Source organism: Carassius carassius, chromosome 36, assembly GCF_963082965.1.
Source record: "Carassius carassius chromosome 36, fCarCar2.1, whole genome shotgun sequence".
Classification (NCBI taxonomy): Eukaryota; Metazoa; Chordata; class Actinopteri; order Cypriniformes; family Cyprinidae; genus Carassius; species Carassius carassius.
In genome coordinates, this window is record NC_081790.1 from 11,966,446 (window position 1) to 11,981,823 (window position 15,378).

At 39.1% G+C, this 15,378-nt stretch overlaps 1 protein-coding gene across 4 annotated transcripts in view; it reads right to left on the minus strand.

The window, feature by feature from the left end:
* The window catches only part of LOC132117150 (ankyrin-1-like), a 73,951-nt gene that overhangs the window by 13,609 nt on the left and 44,964 nt on the right, over positions 1-15,378 (minus strand). For 3 of the 4 annotated variants that reach the window (XM_059526245.1, XM_059526244.1, XM_059526242.1), the window contains exons 5-33: positions 14,409-14,507; positions 13,546-13,644; positions 13,354-13,452; positions 13,091-13,276; positions 12,774-12,872; positions 12,589-12,687; positions 11,659-11,757; positions 11,345-11,542; positions 11,092-11,190; positions 10,099-10,197; positions 9,850-9,948; positions 9,569-9,766; positions 9,214-9,312; positions 9,008-9,106; positions 8,667-8,864; positions 8,375-8,473; positions 7,830-7,928; positions 7,616-7,714; positions 6,660-6,752; positions 6,418-6,490; positions 5,693-5,713; positions 3,571-3,694; positions 3,417-3,480; positions 2,376-2,488; positions 1,919-2,143; positions 1,514-1,668; positions 1,142-1,353; positions 500-704; positions 125-221 (exon numbers count right to left, since the gene is read on the minus strand). In XM_059526245.1, coding sequence (XP_059382228.1) covers positions 125-221; positions 500-704; positions 1,142-1,353; positions 1,514-1,668; positions 1,919-2,143; positions 2,376-2,488; positions 3,417-3,480; positions 3,571-3,694; positions 5,693-5,713; positions 6,418-6,490; positions 6,660-6,752; positions 7,616-7,714; positions 7,830-7,928; positions 8,375-8,473; positions 8,667-8,864; positions 9,008-9,106; positions 9,214-9,312; positions 9,569-9,766; positions 9,850-9,948; positions 10,099-10,197; positions 11,092-11,190; positions 11,345-11,542; positions 11,659-11,757; positions 12,589-12,687; positions 12,774-12,872; positions 13,091-13,276; positions 13,354-13,452; positions 13,546-13,644; positions 14,409-14,507 — 3,548 coding nt within the window. The remainder of the gene's footprint in view (positions 1-124; positions 222-499; positions 705-1,141; positions 1,354-1,513; positions 1,669-1,918; positions 2,144-2,375; positions 2,489-3,416; positions 3,481-3,570; positions 3,695-5,692; positions 5,714-6,417; positions 6,491-6,659; positions 6,753-7,615; positions 7,715-7,829; positions 7,929-8,374; positions 8,474-8,666; positions 8,865-9,007; positions 9,107-9,213; positions 9,313-9,568; positions 9,767-9,849; positions 9,949-10,098; positions 10,198-11,091; positions 11,191-11,344; positions 11,543-11,658; positions 11,758-12,588; positions 12,688-12,773; positions 12,873-13,090; positions 13,277-13,353; positions 13,453-13,545; positions 13,645-14,408; positions 14,508-15,378) is intronic. The other variant, XM_059526243.1, reaches the window with a different exon arrangement.

The following is a 15,378-nucleotide window of genomic DNA, read 5'->3' on the forward strand; positions in this document are numbered from 1 at the left end:
CTTATTTCATGTAGTAAATAATATGCATAGTTCTGTGCTGAAATACATGCAATGCACAAAATAGTGCAGTTGTTTAGTAAATTTGCCCCTGGGTGCTCTATTCTTTCGTGCTTTTGTGTCTCACCTTGCGGATACATTGGTGGTGAAGTTGGCACAGTTGTGGGAATACATGAGTTTGGTAGTGCCAGTGATGTCTTCCCACTGAGCAGGAGCAGTGCCACCTGCAGAAGGTTTACAGCTTTTTATAAAACCCTTTTTTTTTTTTAACCAACACCATCTGGAATGAACTTGCTGAGTCTATCTTTATCCCAGTGTCCCTCTCTAGGCAGGACACCAGTCTGTTTCAGCCTTTTCCAAGCAACTTGGCAGGGCAGCAATATCAAATCTGGCTGAGGCTGAAAAAGACTGGCGTTCGAGACAATCTGCCTTTCTCCAAAACATAAATATCAATTTCAGACAATGTTTTTTTTTTTTTAAATAGATAAGGGCCGGACCGTACCAATAACACTACAGAGGAGGCGGAGGCTATTAGTGTCTCCTTCTCCAGCATTACGTGGACTCTCCCTCCAGGATGGAGGCAAAGGGATACGCAGCCCGATTGGTCGGTGGAATTTGCGTCGACGAGGCTCTACTGTCACAACGGGACTGAATGTGGCCTGGTTTCCTAATTGCCGAGTCAGCAGCTCATCAGGGATTGGCTGGGCCTGGGTAAAGAAAAATTAAGTCAAAAAAGGTTCATGAATCATTTAATGCTGAATTCATTTTCAGGCATTCTCTGATGAATTTATGCAGCAACTTTGAAATATTATATATTTTTCTTAATATATAATTATAAATAATAATAATAATTGATCATTATATAATTTGTATGTTTTATTTTTATGACAATGCTTACAGAATTTTAAATGAACATTTTCTCTTGCAATACATAATCATACATTTTATTAACAAAGGTGTTATTATTATTATATATATTTTTTGAAGTATCACTCAATCACCTCACGAGTGCTGATTACAAGTTCAGTTTGAATGGGCTTATGGGGCTGTTATCATGTATTCTGTATGAATCATAAATTCAGTATTGTATGCTGATATTGCTTCACTCTCATTCTCTACAAAATGGAATCTCCTGAAAACTCACCTGTAGGCCAAGTCGGACCCTCTTAGTGACCGCAGTGTCAGGGAAAATGGCCTGAACCTGGGGCACCAGCTTACTTGCCAGCTGACCTCCCTCTGGACCTATAAGATCGCTCTCCTGCTGGATACGTGACACCACAGCGAAGTAGAGAGGGAAGTCTGTGGAGATGATGCGGCGGATTCTTTTCTTCTCCAGCTCCTCCTGACTTTCCAGATCTGATGTAAGCACCAAGAGAATAAAAGGTCATAAGGTCAGTCCTACAGAAATTGTTGGTGCAGTTTAAAGTGATATGTAATTTGTCTGCTACATAACTGGAAGAGAAAATAAACCTATAAAAGGCTTATGGGAATTCCTGTCAGTGAAACTTAAGACTACCTTCATCCATTCCATTAAGGATGGTCTCAAGAACATCATCGCCATAGCGGTTCCGATGCTCTTTCCATACAGAGCCATTCTCGCTTCGGAGAACCACTAGTTCTCGATCACCTCGGCTCAAGGATGCAAAATGAGGGATCTCCACTATGACTGGCCTGAAGGAGATGATGGAAAGTCACAGAAGCATTGGTTATTAGTTATAAACCCACTTTATTTTGATGTATCTTGAGTGTTTAGATATTTGCACTAGTAAACAAGTCAGAAATACTAGGTAAGAAAGAAACTAAGAATATATTTTTGGCAGTGTTATGTATTAATTGAATCATTAAGGAACCAAAATAGCAGAACCAGAATCGTTAAAGCATATGCCATCCTTATTATACACACACACACATGGACCCTTACCCCAGAAACTGCATACTGGAAGGCCCTAGAGAGATAATACGAGAGGCGAGTCCCTCTCCCTCCACGAGTGGAGGTGGGGTGCTGAGTTTCTGCGGTTTGACCAGACGGCAGGTGATGCGTGTGGGGGCGGCGCAGGTGCGCGGCGGGATGATCACACGCAGACCGTTATGCCTGCTGCCACGCATGGACCCGCCTCTCGCATCCACCATGAAGCTAACCAGAAACCTGTCAAACAACCAGCCAGTCAGCGAACCGGGTACAGTGACTTTTCAAAACAGCCAGAAGCCCAGTATAAAGCAAAAACATCTTCAAAAGAATCGACTTCCTAGACACTTGATGACAGTGAAGACAGGTATAAAAATAAGCATTTATGACCAACAGATAAATACGGAGATAAAAGCGGTGAGAAGCCATTAGCAAGGGTTGTTTAAGCTGAATGTGAAATATGTGCACTGACCCAGTGTGGATGGGGCTGGCCACTGGGCTAACGTTGTCTGAGGTCTCTGTGGCTGGACTACTGGGGATTAGAGAGTCCTCGTCATACTCCTTTGGCAAAGGGACAGGTGTGTGCTGCAGACACACAGGAGTAGCACAGATCACACCGACACAAAGACACACACACAAACAAAGGTACAATGATAGCTTTATGAGACTAAGAGAGAGAAAGAGACAACTCTGCTTGGAAAAACAGGTCACAGGTCAACTAACTCAAACTCCTTCCAACTTTGCCAAGATGGTCTAGCGTTCCTAACAAGCTTGGAAAAGGTGGTCTAACAGGCTGGAGTACACTAGGGGATCTTGACAAACAAATCAAATGTTCAAATGGGGCTCAAAATGACTTCAAATGAGTCAAAACAAGCATTCAAATGATCAAACAACTAAAAATTCCAATATTTCTTATTTTAATTCACCCACTCAACAACCAGGTTCTTAAAAATCCTGAATATATGAGGAAGCTTCATTCTAAAAGTGACTTATAGATCTGGGGATGCCATGCAAATGAATTAAACATTAAATTATATATAAAAAAAAGAAAAAACAATTATTAATAACACATCATGGGTATTTTTTTGTTATACAAAGCTCTAAAATGCTGTATCAGGTAGAAATTGTGGTTATATATATATATATATATATATATATACATACATACGCTTAAAAAAAGTAATTATCCTTAATCCATAACAGTAAGCCACAAATGACTGGAAAAGTTACATAAATTCATTTGTTAAAAAGAGTAGCAACCATCAAGAACATGCAGGTCTTAAAACCTCAGGAATTCTGAAATTTAATTATAATTCACATTTTATTTAATTTATTTTACAGGATCTAGGAGTGATCATATATTAAAACAGGGATCCTTTGAACAGTGTTGTGGACAATGAGGGGCCTTGCAGTCAAGAACTTAAAAAAGGTGACAAGCTAAAAACCAGCAGACCTGGATTAATTCGTAAGGGACATTTCTTATTTCATCACATAAAGCGAAAAAGAACAATACCTGGTCCAACATGACAGTTTCAGGTGACACACATGGAATTCTGGGAATTGCGGGTGAGTAAGGTCTGGAGAGAATGAAGGAGATATTTGTAATCTAACTTTAATATAATCTTTGCCAATGGACAAATTTGTTGCATTGTGCTCTTGTGACCTACGTCATGCCCATCCCGCTCTCAAAGTCTCTCAGGGTTTTCTTGGGGGACAGAAAATCATCATCCTGGTCTTTCAGGTCATCCAGCTTCAAATAGCGAGCCCCATCCATCCCGAGAAGTTCATCACCTACATACAGCACCAAATATGTCAGAGACACTGATGTAGGAGGTTTGCAGGAAAATGAGGATTAATAGAAAGGAAAAAAAGGCTTTGAAATTATTTCATCATTTATAATCCACCATCATTCCTGTTCGAGCACATACAAGAACCTCCACTCATTCACCAAGTCCAAGCAATGAAGTCATACACACAAAGAGCCAATGGAAAACATGAAGAAATCAAGATACTCGATAAGATTGCATGGCATTGGTTACTGAAGGGGGCATGCCTGGTAGTGCAGAGAAGATCACACTTAATCTGCATGGGAGAGATAGTTTGGTGTTATTGTAAGGGCTTAATCACAGGTGTTCAGAGATGAGTAAAACAGCCACTGTGACAGTTCATTTTGGAGCCCTCTGCTGAGTCAAATAATCATCATTAGTCAATTACTAAAATTATCCACTCCCAGTGTGACTCCCATATAAAGAGAACCTCAACTTCGGGTGTTTCTTAACTACAGGCACTATTATGTCCCATCAGTTGATATTTATATTAATACAAACACATATATTATTTTTTGTTGTCTTCATTATTTATTTTTGATAGTTTTCAAATACCCATGTTTTTTACCCATGTCTCAAAATATGAAAAAAGAAAAATAACTCTCTTTCTCTCTCTCTCTCTCTCTCTCTCTGTGTAAACATAATAAATATAAACTTAAGTATTAAGTATTAAATTCCAATTATCCATAGAATTCCATCGTTATGATGAAGATGTTCAACTATATATTTCATATATATCTATATATAACTTCTAAATTATCTAAGCTAAAAGGGTGTGTTAAAAATGTAAACGATAATTTTCTCCTATTAAATTTGGGTAATGCAGAATTATAACTTATTGGACAAAAAAGACAGTACACAGAATCTAGTAGATTAAAATGTGCAACTAGATGGATGTACTGTTACTTCCATACAGTCAAAAAATTTGAGTGTTATATTAGACAGCAACTTGTCTTTTTAAAATCATATTTCCCATGTTACAAACCAGCATTCCTAAATTCCATTCCTAAATGGTTTAGCTCCTGCATACCCAACTTGTCTTCTATCATGCTATAATCCATCAAGCTCCCTAAGATCGCAAAACGCTGGACTTTTGGTAGTTCCTAGGATATAAATGCCCACTAAAGGAGGTAGAGATTTTTCGCATTTGGCTCCCAAACTCTGGAATAGCCTTCCTGAAAATGTTCGGGGGTTCAGACACAATCTCTCTCTGTTTAAATCTAGATTAAAGACACATCTCTTTAGCCAAGCGTTCACATAATGTATCTCATAGCCTTGTATTTCAGTTACATATAATCAAATGCACATTAACAATCTTTTGCTTATCAGCCGCTATGCAAATTTTTCTCTATTTCCTTCTCTGTTTCTGCCACGGGATTGGCATCCTGTAGTAACTAGCATTGGAACATATAATCATTGCTATTAATAGTGTTCACTGTCTGTTTGATTACATGACATTAACTAACTGTAAACTTAATATTTACCTTACACTTTTGCCATATGGACATCAACTTGAGATAGTCACCACATTATAACTAAATATAATTTAGAAATGTACATTTTCTGTAAAGCTGCTTTGCAATGAATTGCATCGTCAAAAGCGCTATACAAATAAACTGGAATTGAACTGAATTTAATTGAATTAAAAATTAAGTATTAAAATGAAGTATAAAAATATAAAAGTGCCCATGATTGAAGAAACACCCTTAGAACAAACTGAGAACACAAAGTAAATTTCGGATGCAGTCCTGTCAATGATGGATCCACAAACACACGTTACTGTCAGTAAAGGAAAGGAAACATCATGACCACACGATGATGAGGGGCCGACACCGTTAGAATAGAGAGCACTTAGAGAGACTTGAGGGCCAGAGACAAGATGAGAGTGCTTGAAATGGAGGCACACGTTTCATGAACCACTGAGAACCGGACAACCAAGCCAGAGAGAGGGAGACGCTCCTACCTAATGTAAGCTGAGCAACTCCTACAGCAGGAAGGAAGAAGGAACATTTCAGGCTGGCGATGCTACCGTAGATTTACAGTAGATTTAGGTTATCGTGAAATACTTGCTTTTGCTTTTTCAATCCATTACAGTCCTGAATAAATTGAAATTTATCAATCATCTCTCAGAAGAAACAAACACATTTAATGATTAGATCCAAGGAAGGGAAGGGATCCATGAAAAATGCATTAGCCCTGTCCAAACTTTGTCTTTCCAAACACATAAGGAAATATTCAGCAGAATGTCCAAGCTGCTCTGTTCTTTATAATCAAATGGGTGGTGACCAATGGCTATCAAGCATATAAAGACTCACAAAAGCTGTTCAATCCAATCAAGTACTATATTCCAAATCTTTTGAAGCTACATGATAACTATGTGTGAAAAACAGAGTGAAATTTCAATTGAAATGCTTTACAATATACACAAAATGATAATGTACATGGCGAGGCAAGTTTGATAGTTGAGTGTGATAACATCTCTAATCTCTAGCTCACCTCAGACTGTCACTTTTGGGATATGACCTAACCAGCTGATCTGCCTACTGGCTTGTGTTTATAATCGAGAGTCTAGCACCAACCTCATGGCACTGAGACCTTGTCACAGCAACTGAGAATCAGTGCTTTAATGCGCCATTTACTGCAGTATGATCCTTCAGGCTAAATCCAATCTGAGCCACCTGTACGCACCTTCATCTTCCGACACGTCCAGTATTTCATCCACCGTCTCCGGGAAACTCATGCGATGCTTCTCGGTGGTGATCTGAGGGATAGAGAGGGAATATATGCACAAATCGGGATGGCGAATCTTGCACGAATCAAAGATAACAACCAGATTAACCAGAGATGAAATATGATGGAATAAAAAGCCTTGAAGATTGAAATCACTAATTAAGACCAGAAAGTGTTAATGAGATGCAAACGGCTCTCACCATAGATACAGATTCCTCAGTCACCAGTTTCAGCACATCAATGACAGAGATGTAGCCTAGCCGCTTAGCGATACCTAGAGGTGATGTCCCATTCTGTCACAGATAACGCGTTACTAAATCTCACATCTGTGTCTGGCAATAAAATATTTTATCTGTCTGTCTGTAATGATTATTACATATTAGATATAACATAACATCTTATGTTTAAAGGTACAGGTTGTAGGACCTGCCACTAGAGGGCGCACTACCAAAACAATAACAATCGCGTGGTTTGATGACGCTAAAAAGGAGCGTGGAATGATGGGATTTGTTGTCTTCTACACAACTGCTGACGGCCATCAATCAGACGGAAAGATAAATCATGGATTTAACGCGAGTTCAACGGTTTGCACGAGTAGATTACATACAAATTCAATGAAAAGACGCAATCAGATTATGGATCAGACGCGTCCTCGTGCGGGTCTAGAGACGCGATGCCCTGCGTTTGGCGTGTATGCCCCATAATACTAATCTTGTTGATCGTTATAATAGCATACGTTTTCTGTGAAAATACGAATTAAAAACACAAGCGAGATCGGCATCTCTTTCTAGTTGAAGTTTGTTGTGAAGCTACTTCCGCATTTGTCCACAACACTGTTGTCATGTGGTTTCTACGTCAGTAGAGGCGGTAACAAAGGGTAACTAACGTCATTGACAAGCGACTTCACTGCCCCGTGTAACTGTTTAGAATGGGAATTTTCTCACGATTTACAAGTAGTTGAAAACATTAGAGATATTGTTAGTAATCAGCTGGACAAAATATATAACACTAGCCTAGTGGTTTTTGGATATTTTACTGCAAATATCTTACAAATTGTACCTTTAACTCAGTAACTGGCAGCATGACAGCAAAAATATATACTATTTTTTTATGAGAAAATTTGTATTTGAAGTATGGGGGAAGCGGGTCTGCTCACAGTGGTGATTTCATTGGGCAGGGCTCCATGTTTTAGCAGCAGGGTGACAATGTCTGTATGACCTTGCTGGGCTGCTTGATGTAAAGGAGTGTATCCCAACTGGAAAAGAAAGATAAGGGAAAATGAGATTGCAGAAATGCAAACTGACACGGAAAAGTGTGTGAAAAAAAGGCCTGTGCAGAGTGTATAGTATTTCAAGAGTTGTCGGACTCACTCTTGTCTTGCTGTTAACATGTGCTTGCTGCTGGAGTAAGAACTTCACCATCTTTATGTTGCCATAATGACATGCCACATGTAAGGGTGTGTAGCCCATCTAACAGAGATAAAGAGAATTAAAAGGATGAGAAGGAAAATAAGAAGCAAATGACTAAACGAGTAGGTTCCAGGGCATATAGAAAATCAATGCCAGTTAATATTACAAAGTGTTTAAAAACCAAAACATTTTAATGGGGAGAAGAAATCATTTTGAAAAAGATCACAGCTGAATTTCTGCACATTTCATTAAGGCCCCACAGTAGTCATGTTTGCTAAAGCAAGCATTATTAGTAGTATTGCTGATAAGGTTAGGGTTTTTTTTAGACACACAAAGCCTTGAAGCTTTCTTTGAAGGAGAAAACACCTTAAACTAAAAACCTAGTTTGTCAATTTAGCAGTAGCACAGACTACATTGAACAAGGCTCTGAGGTTTAAATTCTAGGACATTCAACAGATGGCCCTGCTGAGTCTGTGTGTGTTTCTTTGCGCATTGAAATGTCTTACCCTTGAGGCTGCATAGACTGAAGAACCCTGCTTCACCAGCATGTCTGCAATGCCCACATGCCCTTCCTGAGCAACCAGGTGCAGAGGTGTCAGCCCATTCTGTACAAACACACACACACACACACACACACACACACATACACACAAAGGATATCAGAGGAATATTAAATGCATCCTTTCCATTCCATGTGCGATGTTCTTGCAACACATCTCAATCTTTTTTAGTTTTCTTTTTGTTCTCTCTCTGACGTAGACTAAATAGCAATTAATCAAAGCTTAAAGACTGTATCACCTTGTTGCCCAGGTTAACATTGGCCTGTTTGGAGATGAGTAGTGCCACCATATCAGGTTGCCCCTCCTGTGATGCCAGGTGAAGCGGAGTGATGCCCTGTAGTGATTCTGAGTTGGCATTAGCGCCATACTGCAGCAGACTGCTTGCCACCTCTAGTTGGTTCTGCTTGGCTGCGATGTGCAAGGCTGTGTAGCCATTCTGTCAAATGGAAGAAAACGAAAAGTGACTGTTTTTCTTGGACAGCTTTTGAAAGCGTGAAATAGACTGCAACCCTCTATGTCACAGCTCAGAATAGTCACTTGCCAAGATCTTGTAATGTGTATACTGTATGTGTATCTTACTCTTGCCGTGCTGTGCGGAGAGCCGCCCTTGCTGACCAGCAGCTTGACTACATCAAGGTTGTTGTGATGGACGGCCACGTGCAAAGGGGTCAAGCCATTCTGAGAGAGGAGAAAGGAGACACATGGCCTCAGTCAGTCACCGCTGACCGACATCTGATATTAGCAGACGAGAACTGATATATCAGATGTTTGTCTTGATGAATTACCTTTCCGGCTGCATTGGGATTGGCCCCTCTTTCCAAAAGCAGCTCCGCCACATCAACTTTCCCGTATTTACATGCTACATGTAGAGGAGTAAATCCTTTCTGTAAGAAAACACAGATATTCTCATTGAGAATGCAGATGAAAAAGATCTTTAGAAGTAATCTTTAAGATTATGTTTTTTATGTAAATGAGCCTTTGTTAAGCTCCGCCCACCTCAGTTACGGTTGCTAACAGACTTTTTTGAATCATTTCTATAAAAGTCACAGAACTCCAATGGATGGCAACAGATGCTAAGGTATGATTGGTCACAAGCATTTTAAGGCAGGGCTTAGCAAAGGTTTAGCTAGAGAAAAAAACCTTGGTCATTTTGGTTTGTTGGGCATTCCCGTCGAGCAGGATGCGTGTGGTTTGGGCGTGTCCCTCGCGGGCGGCAATGTGCAAAGGAGTGTGACCTGACGTGGTGGCTGAATCTGGATTGGCCTTATGTTCCAAGAGCAGCTTCACCAACTCCTTATGTCCCATTCGAGCCGCACAATGCAAAGGGGTTTGATCATCCTGTGAAATGAAAGAGAGACACGTGCGATTTTTAAAACAAAAGCAGATAAACGGAGATAAATCAGCTTGTATGATCAGCGTACCTTCGCTTTGGCATCCACCTGCGCATTGTTTTGTAGCAGGAACTGAGCCACCTCACAGTGTCCCGCTCTGGCGGCCATATGTAAAGGGGTCTCCACTTTCTACAACAGCACATTGAAATACAGAAAACTGTGATCACTGCCATAATCGATTCTAAAGACATCAGCCCATTTGTAAAGCAGAACAGCTGTTCCTTTGGGATTCGATTGTTGGGTATCTCTGAGGTTCTGAATAGATTACACAGTTCTTACCACATTAGATGCATTGGGTGAAGCTCCTCTCTGAAGCAGACTCTTCACTATATTGAGATGCCCCATGAAAGCAGCCACATGAAGAGGGGTCAGACCCGACTAAAAGACAAGAACATGCATTTTCGCACTTTCAGGGTTCTGTCTTTCACCAATGGATCAACAAAAATATAAACATAACGTTATTATAATATAAAAATTATGTTAAAAAATGAATGGTATTATTAATGCTGCATACATTACCAGTCAAAAGTTGGGGGTCGGTACGATTTATAAATTAAAAACAGAACCAAAGCACACACATCAATGGCAAAAGATGCTCAAAATTGGGTGCTCGACAAAGTAAAACAATTAAAAACAAGCAAAAAATAACTTATTTGGAGCCTATGAAGTGCCGACTTTTGTTTGTTTTTTGTTTTTAAAAGCTACTGAAAAATATCTATTAAGCTCACCAAGGCTATATTTATTTGATCAAAAATACAGTAACAACCATAATATTGTGAAATAATATTACCAATTAAAATTTAATTTTTTCCTGTGATGGCAAAGCTGAATTTTCTAGTCTTCAGTGTCACATAATCCTACGGAAATCATTCTGATTCAATATGCAGATTTGGAAGTATTTCCTAATACTATCAATCCTGCAAACAGTTGTGCTTCTTAACATTTTTGTGGAAACGGTGGAAAATAAAAAGAAAGTTCAAAGAACAGCATTTATGAAATATAACGCTTTTGTAACAAATCTTTTACTGTCATTTTTCATATCATTTTAATGCATCCTTGCTGAATAAAAGTACTAATTTCTTGAACAAATCATACTGACCGCAAACTTTTGAAGGGAAGTGTAATATGTTAATAATATTCTTGTCTCGTGAAGATGTCACTGTTAATTCCTACACATTCTTTCTATTTTCTACAAAGGTTAAGCTAAAGGCATAGATGGTGCAAAGTGAACAGAGGTTATCCATCAAAATGACAGCCGGAGAGTAATCTGACCTCAGTCACAGCCTCCAGAGAAGCGGAGTGCTTCAGCAGAAGGTCCATGGACCGCATGTGGTTCTTCTTGCAGGCAATGTGCAATGGAGTGAATCCATTCTGAAAAACAGTCCAAAAAAATCAACTGATATATATACTATGTTCAGCTGTACAGTATTAAATATAGGATATCAAATTCAGAAAATGGAATAGAAAATTTAGCTTGTTTTATGGATGTAATCAATTAAAATTCATTGAAAACAGATGCACTAACCAAAGCACGGGCATTAGCTTTTGCCCCCTTGTCCAACAGCACCTTTGCCATGCGATGGTGCCCACAGTGGGCTGCAACATGCAGCGGGGTCAGGTGGTCCAGGGTGATGTCATCAATCTCTGCATTGTATTGCAGCAGCTGCCTCACGCAGTCCATGTGATCACCCTGCGCTGCCATGTGGATGGGAGACAAGCCGTTCTGCAAGGAGGAACACATTATTATCAATTGATCAGCATGATTAGCTTAGATTAAGGCATCAATAAAGCTAAAAATCCATTACTGTATGTCCCATCTTAGTCATAGAGGTTGGTCACCTTGGTCTTGGCCTGAATGGGAGCGCCCTGGTCTAGCAGGATCTCCACCACACGTACATGACCATTCCTGGCTGCACAATGCAGCGGCGTCAGCTCATCCTGTAGACAGCAGAAAGAATAAGCAATTTTGTAAATCCTCTGTATGAAGGATTTATCAGCCATGTTTCAGTGCATCCTACATGAGCTGCATTTTCTGTCCTTATTTCTGTATGCATTAAAGCATACCATTAAAACAGAAAGTTGTCACAAAGAGAAAATACCTGTTTTTCCCAAGAGGAAGTAAAATAGGTCATTCTCCACAAGCTAGACTTAAATAAGTCAGATTCAGCAGTCTCAGCAGTGAGATTTTTCATCTCAGCCAGTAAATAATGTCACTGTGATATGTGACTACAGTTGGATAGATACTGTCTATTCATTCTGTTTAGATTATGTTGTAATTTACTTTTTGGTTTGAATAATTTTTAACAGATGTAACTTTGTAATGTTTTATTTCGCTTTTTTCCCCCATAACTTATATGTTTATGTTCTGGCCTGTGAAGGATTAGACTACATGCAATGAATGTGTAATGTGTGACTAAAATTTATAATACACACACATATACACACACATATATTTCTTAAAGATATACATGTATGTGTGTATATTTATATATACACATTTCTGTTATGTAAACACAAACTTTTATTTTGAATGCGACAGCACTTCATTTTATGCAAAAAAATATCATTTTATGCAAAAAATATATCAAATCATTTTATTTAGTTATTTTTTTGATTTTCATCCAATATATATATTTTATTTCAGCTTTATTTCAATTCATGTAGATAATTTTTATTAGTTTCAGTTTAAGTTAACGATAAGAACACTGCAAACTGAGATGATAAAATTGATTATGAACATTTTTAGCACATCCCTAATGGATACTGCACCTTTGTCTTGGCATCTATCTGAGCTCCTCTGTCCAACAGAAGCCGCACCATAATCACATTGCCCCTTCTGGAAGCGATATGTAATGGAGTAATGCCATTCTTCAAGAGAAAAGGAGAGAAAGTGAGAAGTTCATGTAATCTTTCGCATTGTAGTAGGAAGCATTTAACGTGAGAGCTGCACTGACCTTCGGTGTGAAGTTCACATTGGCTCCTCTGTTTAACAAAAGCTGTGCAACGCTGAGATTCTCATAATGGGCTGCGATGTGGAGAGGAGTAAAGCCAGTCTAAGGGAAAAGAGTGTAGCATTTCATTGATTCAGTGTATGTACAAAACAGGAACACCTACACTGATGGATTTTTAAAAAAAGTCAGTTCTGTTTATCTTGTCACATAGTCATCAATGCAATTACGAGCCAAGAGCGGTTGCATTGAGCTCAGTGAGTCATGATGCATAATCTCACTCATGGTGAGATAAAACCTTTCAGATGTGCACAAACACATACTTTGCTGAGGACGTCTGGGTTTGGGTCGTTCTGCAGCAGTACGGCAGCAGTGCGCGTGTCGTCATTGCGGGCCGCGATGTGCAGGGCCGGCAGCCGCACTTTGCCTTTGGTGCCATAGTTTATCAGGAGAGCCACCACGTTCTCATGACCCTGCTGAAGAGCTACCGCCAACGGAGTAAAGCCATCCTAGAGGGTGAAATCAAGAGTTTACAGGGTCACTTGGGTTTGATTTCTGCTGAGTTTGATTTCATCGTGTCACTCACCTCAGTTGGAAGGCTCTGATTTGCTCCATGTTCAAGTAGATATTTCACCACTTCCAAGTGGTTCTCCTGTGCTGCCATGTACAGGGGACTGAAACCTTTCTGTAGAATACAAAATGACACAAAAGAATAACTGAAACTTCTCATCAACATGTTTCTAAGTTTGTTGATTCATGTTTTGAGGCTCAGACTAACCTGAGACTGGGCATTGACGTTGGCACCATAATTGATCAGTTCAGCAACCACTTTCTCTTGACCGGCCAGAGCAGCAATATGAAGGGCGGTATTACCTTTCTGCACAATGAATAGTCATGTAAATATAATACAGAGAGAGATCCGACAATATATGTTAAATACGTTTATAGCACATACAGTATTTTGAAGAATGTCATTTGATTTTATTGCTTTTATTTTTGCTTTTTTTAAGGGCTATGCAATTGCAAATGGAAAAAAAATAAATAATGAAATGAGCATGTGTGTTATTTAATGCATGAAACTGTGATTTTATTTATTTATTTATACTTGGTCCTCCTTTTTTATTTGGTGGCCTTAACTACTTACATTTCAATTAATAATTTGATACAATTTACTTATTGTGTGCATACATGTATTTTCATTGTACTTAAAAAATACCTGAATGTAATTACATCTGTAATTAATTTCTGCAATGCAATTTATAGTTACACTTCTGACCCATCCCTTATACCTTAACCCACCCTTAAACCGACCCATACCACCAAACCTGTACCTAATCTTACCTGTATCTCACCTCAATAGCAGCAAAAGTGTATTGCAATACAATATGAACACAATAAGTACAGTACACTGCATTTAATTTTTGATGCAAGTTCATAATAGTTAAGTCAACCTAATATAAAGTGGGACAATATACTTTCATTTAGAATTCTGTAACATTCTGATTGATTCCTGCAACTAAGCAAGAGTACACATTTTTTTATGATTGGAATTTAGTCGGTTAATGTTAATTTATTTAGTCTTTTATAAATCTTTTTTGACCTGCTTGAGGAAGCCTGACTGCCTAAATGAAATAGATTTACCTTAGTAGTAGTCTCCAAGTCAATTCCATTGTGCAGCAGCTCCAGAACCATCTTAACATGGCCTTCTTTGGAAGCCAAGTGCAACCCGTTAAGCCCATTCTGTGAACACAAGAGAAAACATGGGGTGCTGAAAAACCCGGTCTCAAAAAGAAACCCCACTCTGACACTCTGATCTCAAGTCTATCTCTTTATCTCTCCCCGTCTACCTGTCATTTGACTCACTGAGAGGAGGGTAGTCTAAAAATACCACAAGGATGCACTGAGACATCTACAGAACTGTGGAGCTCTCATTAAACAGGGTGTAGAAATAGAGCAGCAGAGGAAACAGACAAAAAGCCAGGAGAGGTAAAGGCCAATAGGAGAAGGGCACACGGTACAGTGAGTGCTTCTGTAGGGAAGCTGGGTGTGTAGTCTGGAGCGGCCATAGGGGGGCTCTTCACTGCTAGTCTGACTGGAATCCCCTTCATACTGCAGTGTCACTCATCTCTAATGAGCTCCTACTGCAGCTGCACAGTGCATGCGCAGAGGAGAAGAAGACACAGCAGAGATGGAGGGCTGCATGCAGACAGTGGGGAGGAGCCCTGATGAAAACAGCCTCACGTGTCCGCTTGGCAATAACATTTTCTGAATGTGCTTCATAAACGCACAGTATTGAAACCCATGCTCAGTACTATGGGTTTTATATCATGGATCGGCAACACTGGTTTTATATATTTTTTTTACAATCTTAGGGTCAGTAAAGAAATTAATATTGATCAAATATGAAAGTTAATATTTTTTAATTGTTATATACATACATATATATATATATATTTGGACACTGACACACAATTTTACTAATTTTGGCTCTGTATTTTCAAGATGAAATTGAAGTGCAGACTTTAAGATTTAATTCAGTGGGCTGAAGAAAAATATAATATAAAATACTATAGGAATTACATCAATTTTACCATTTTTATAAAAAGGGGCT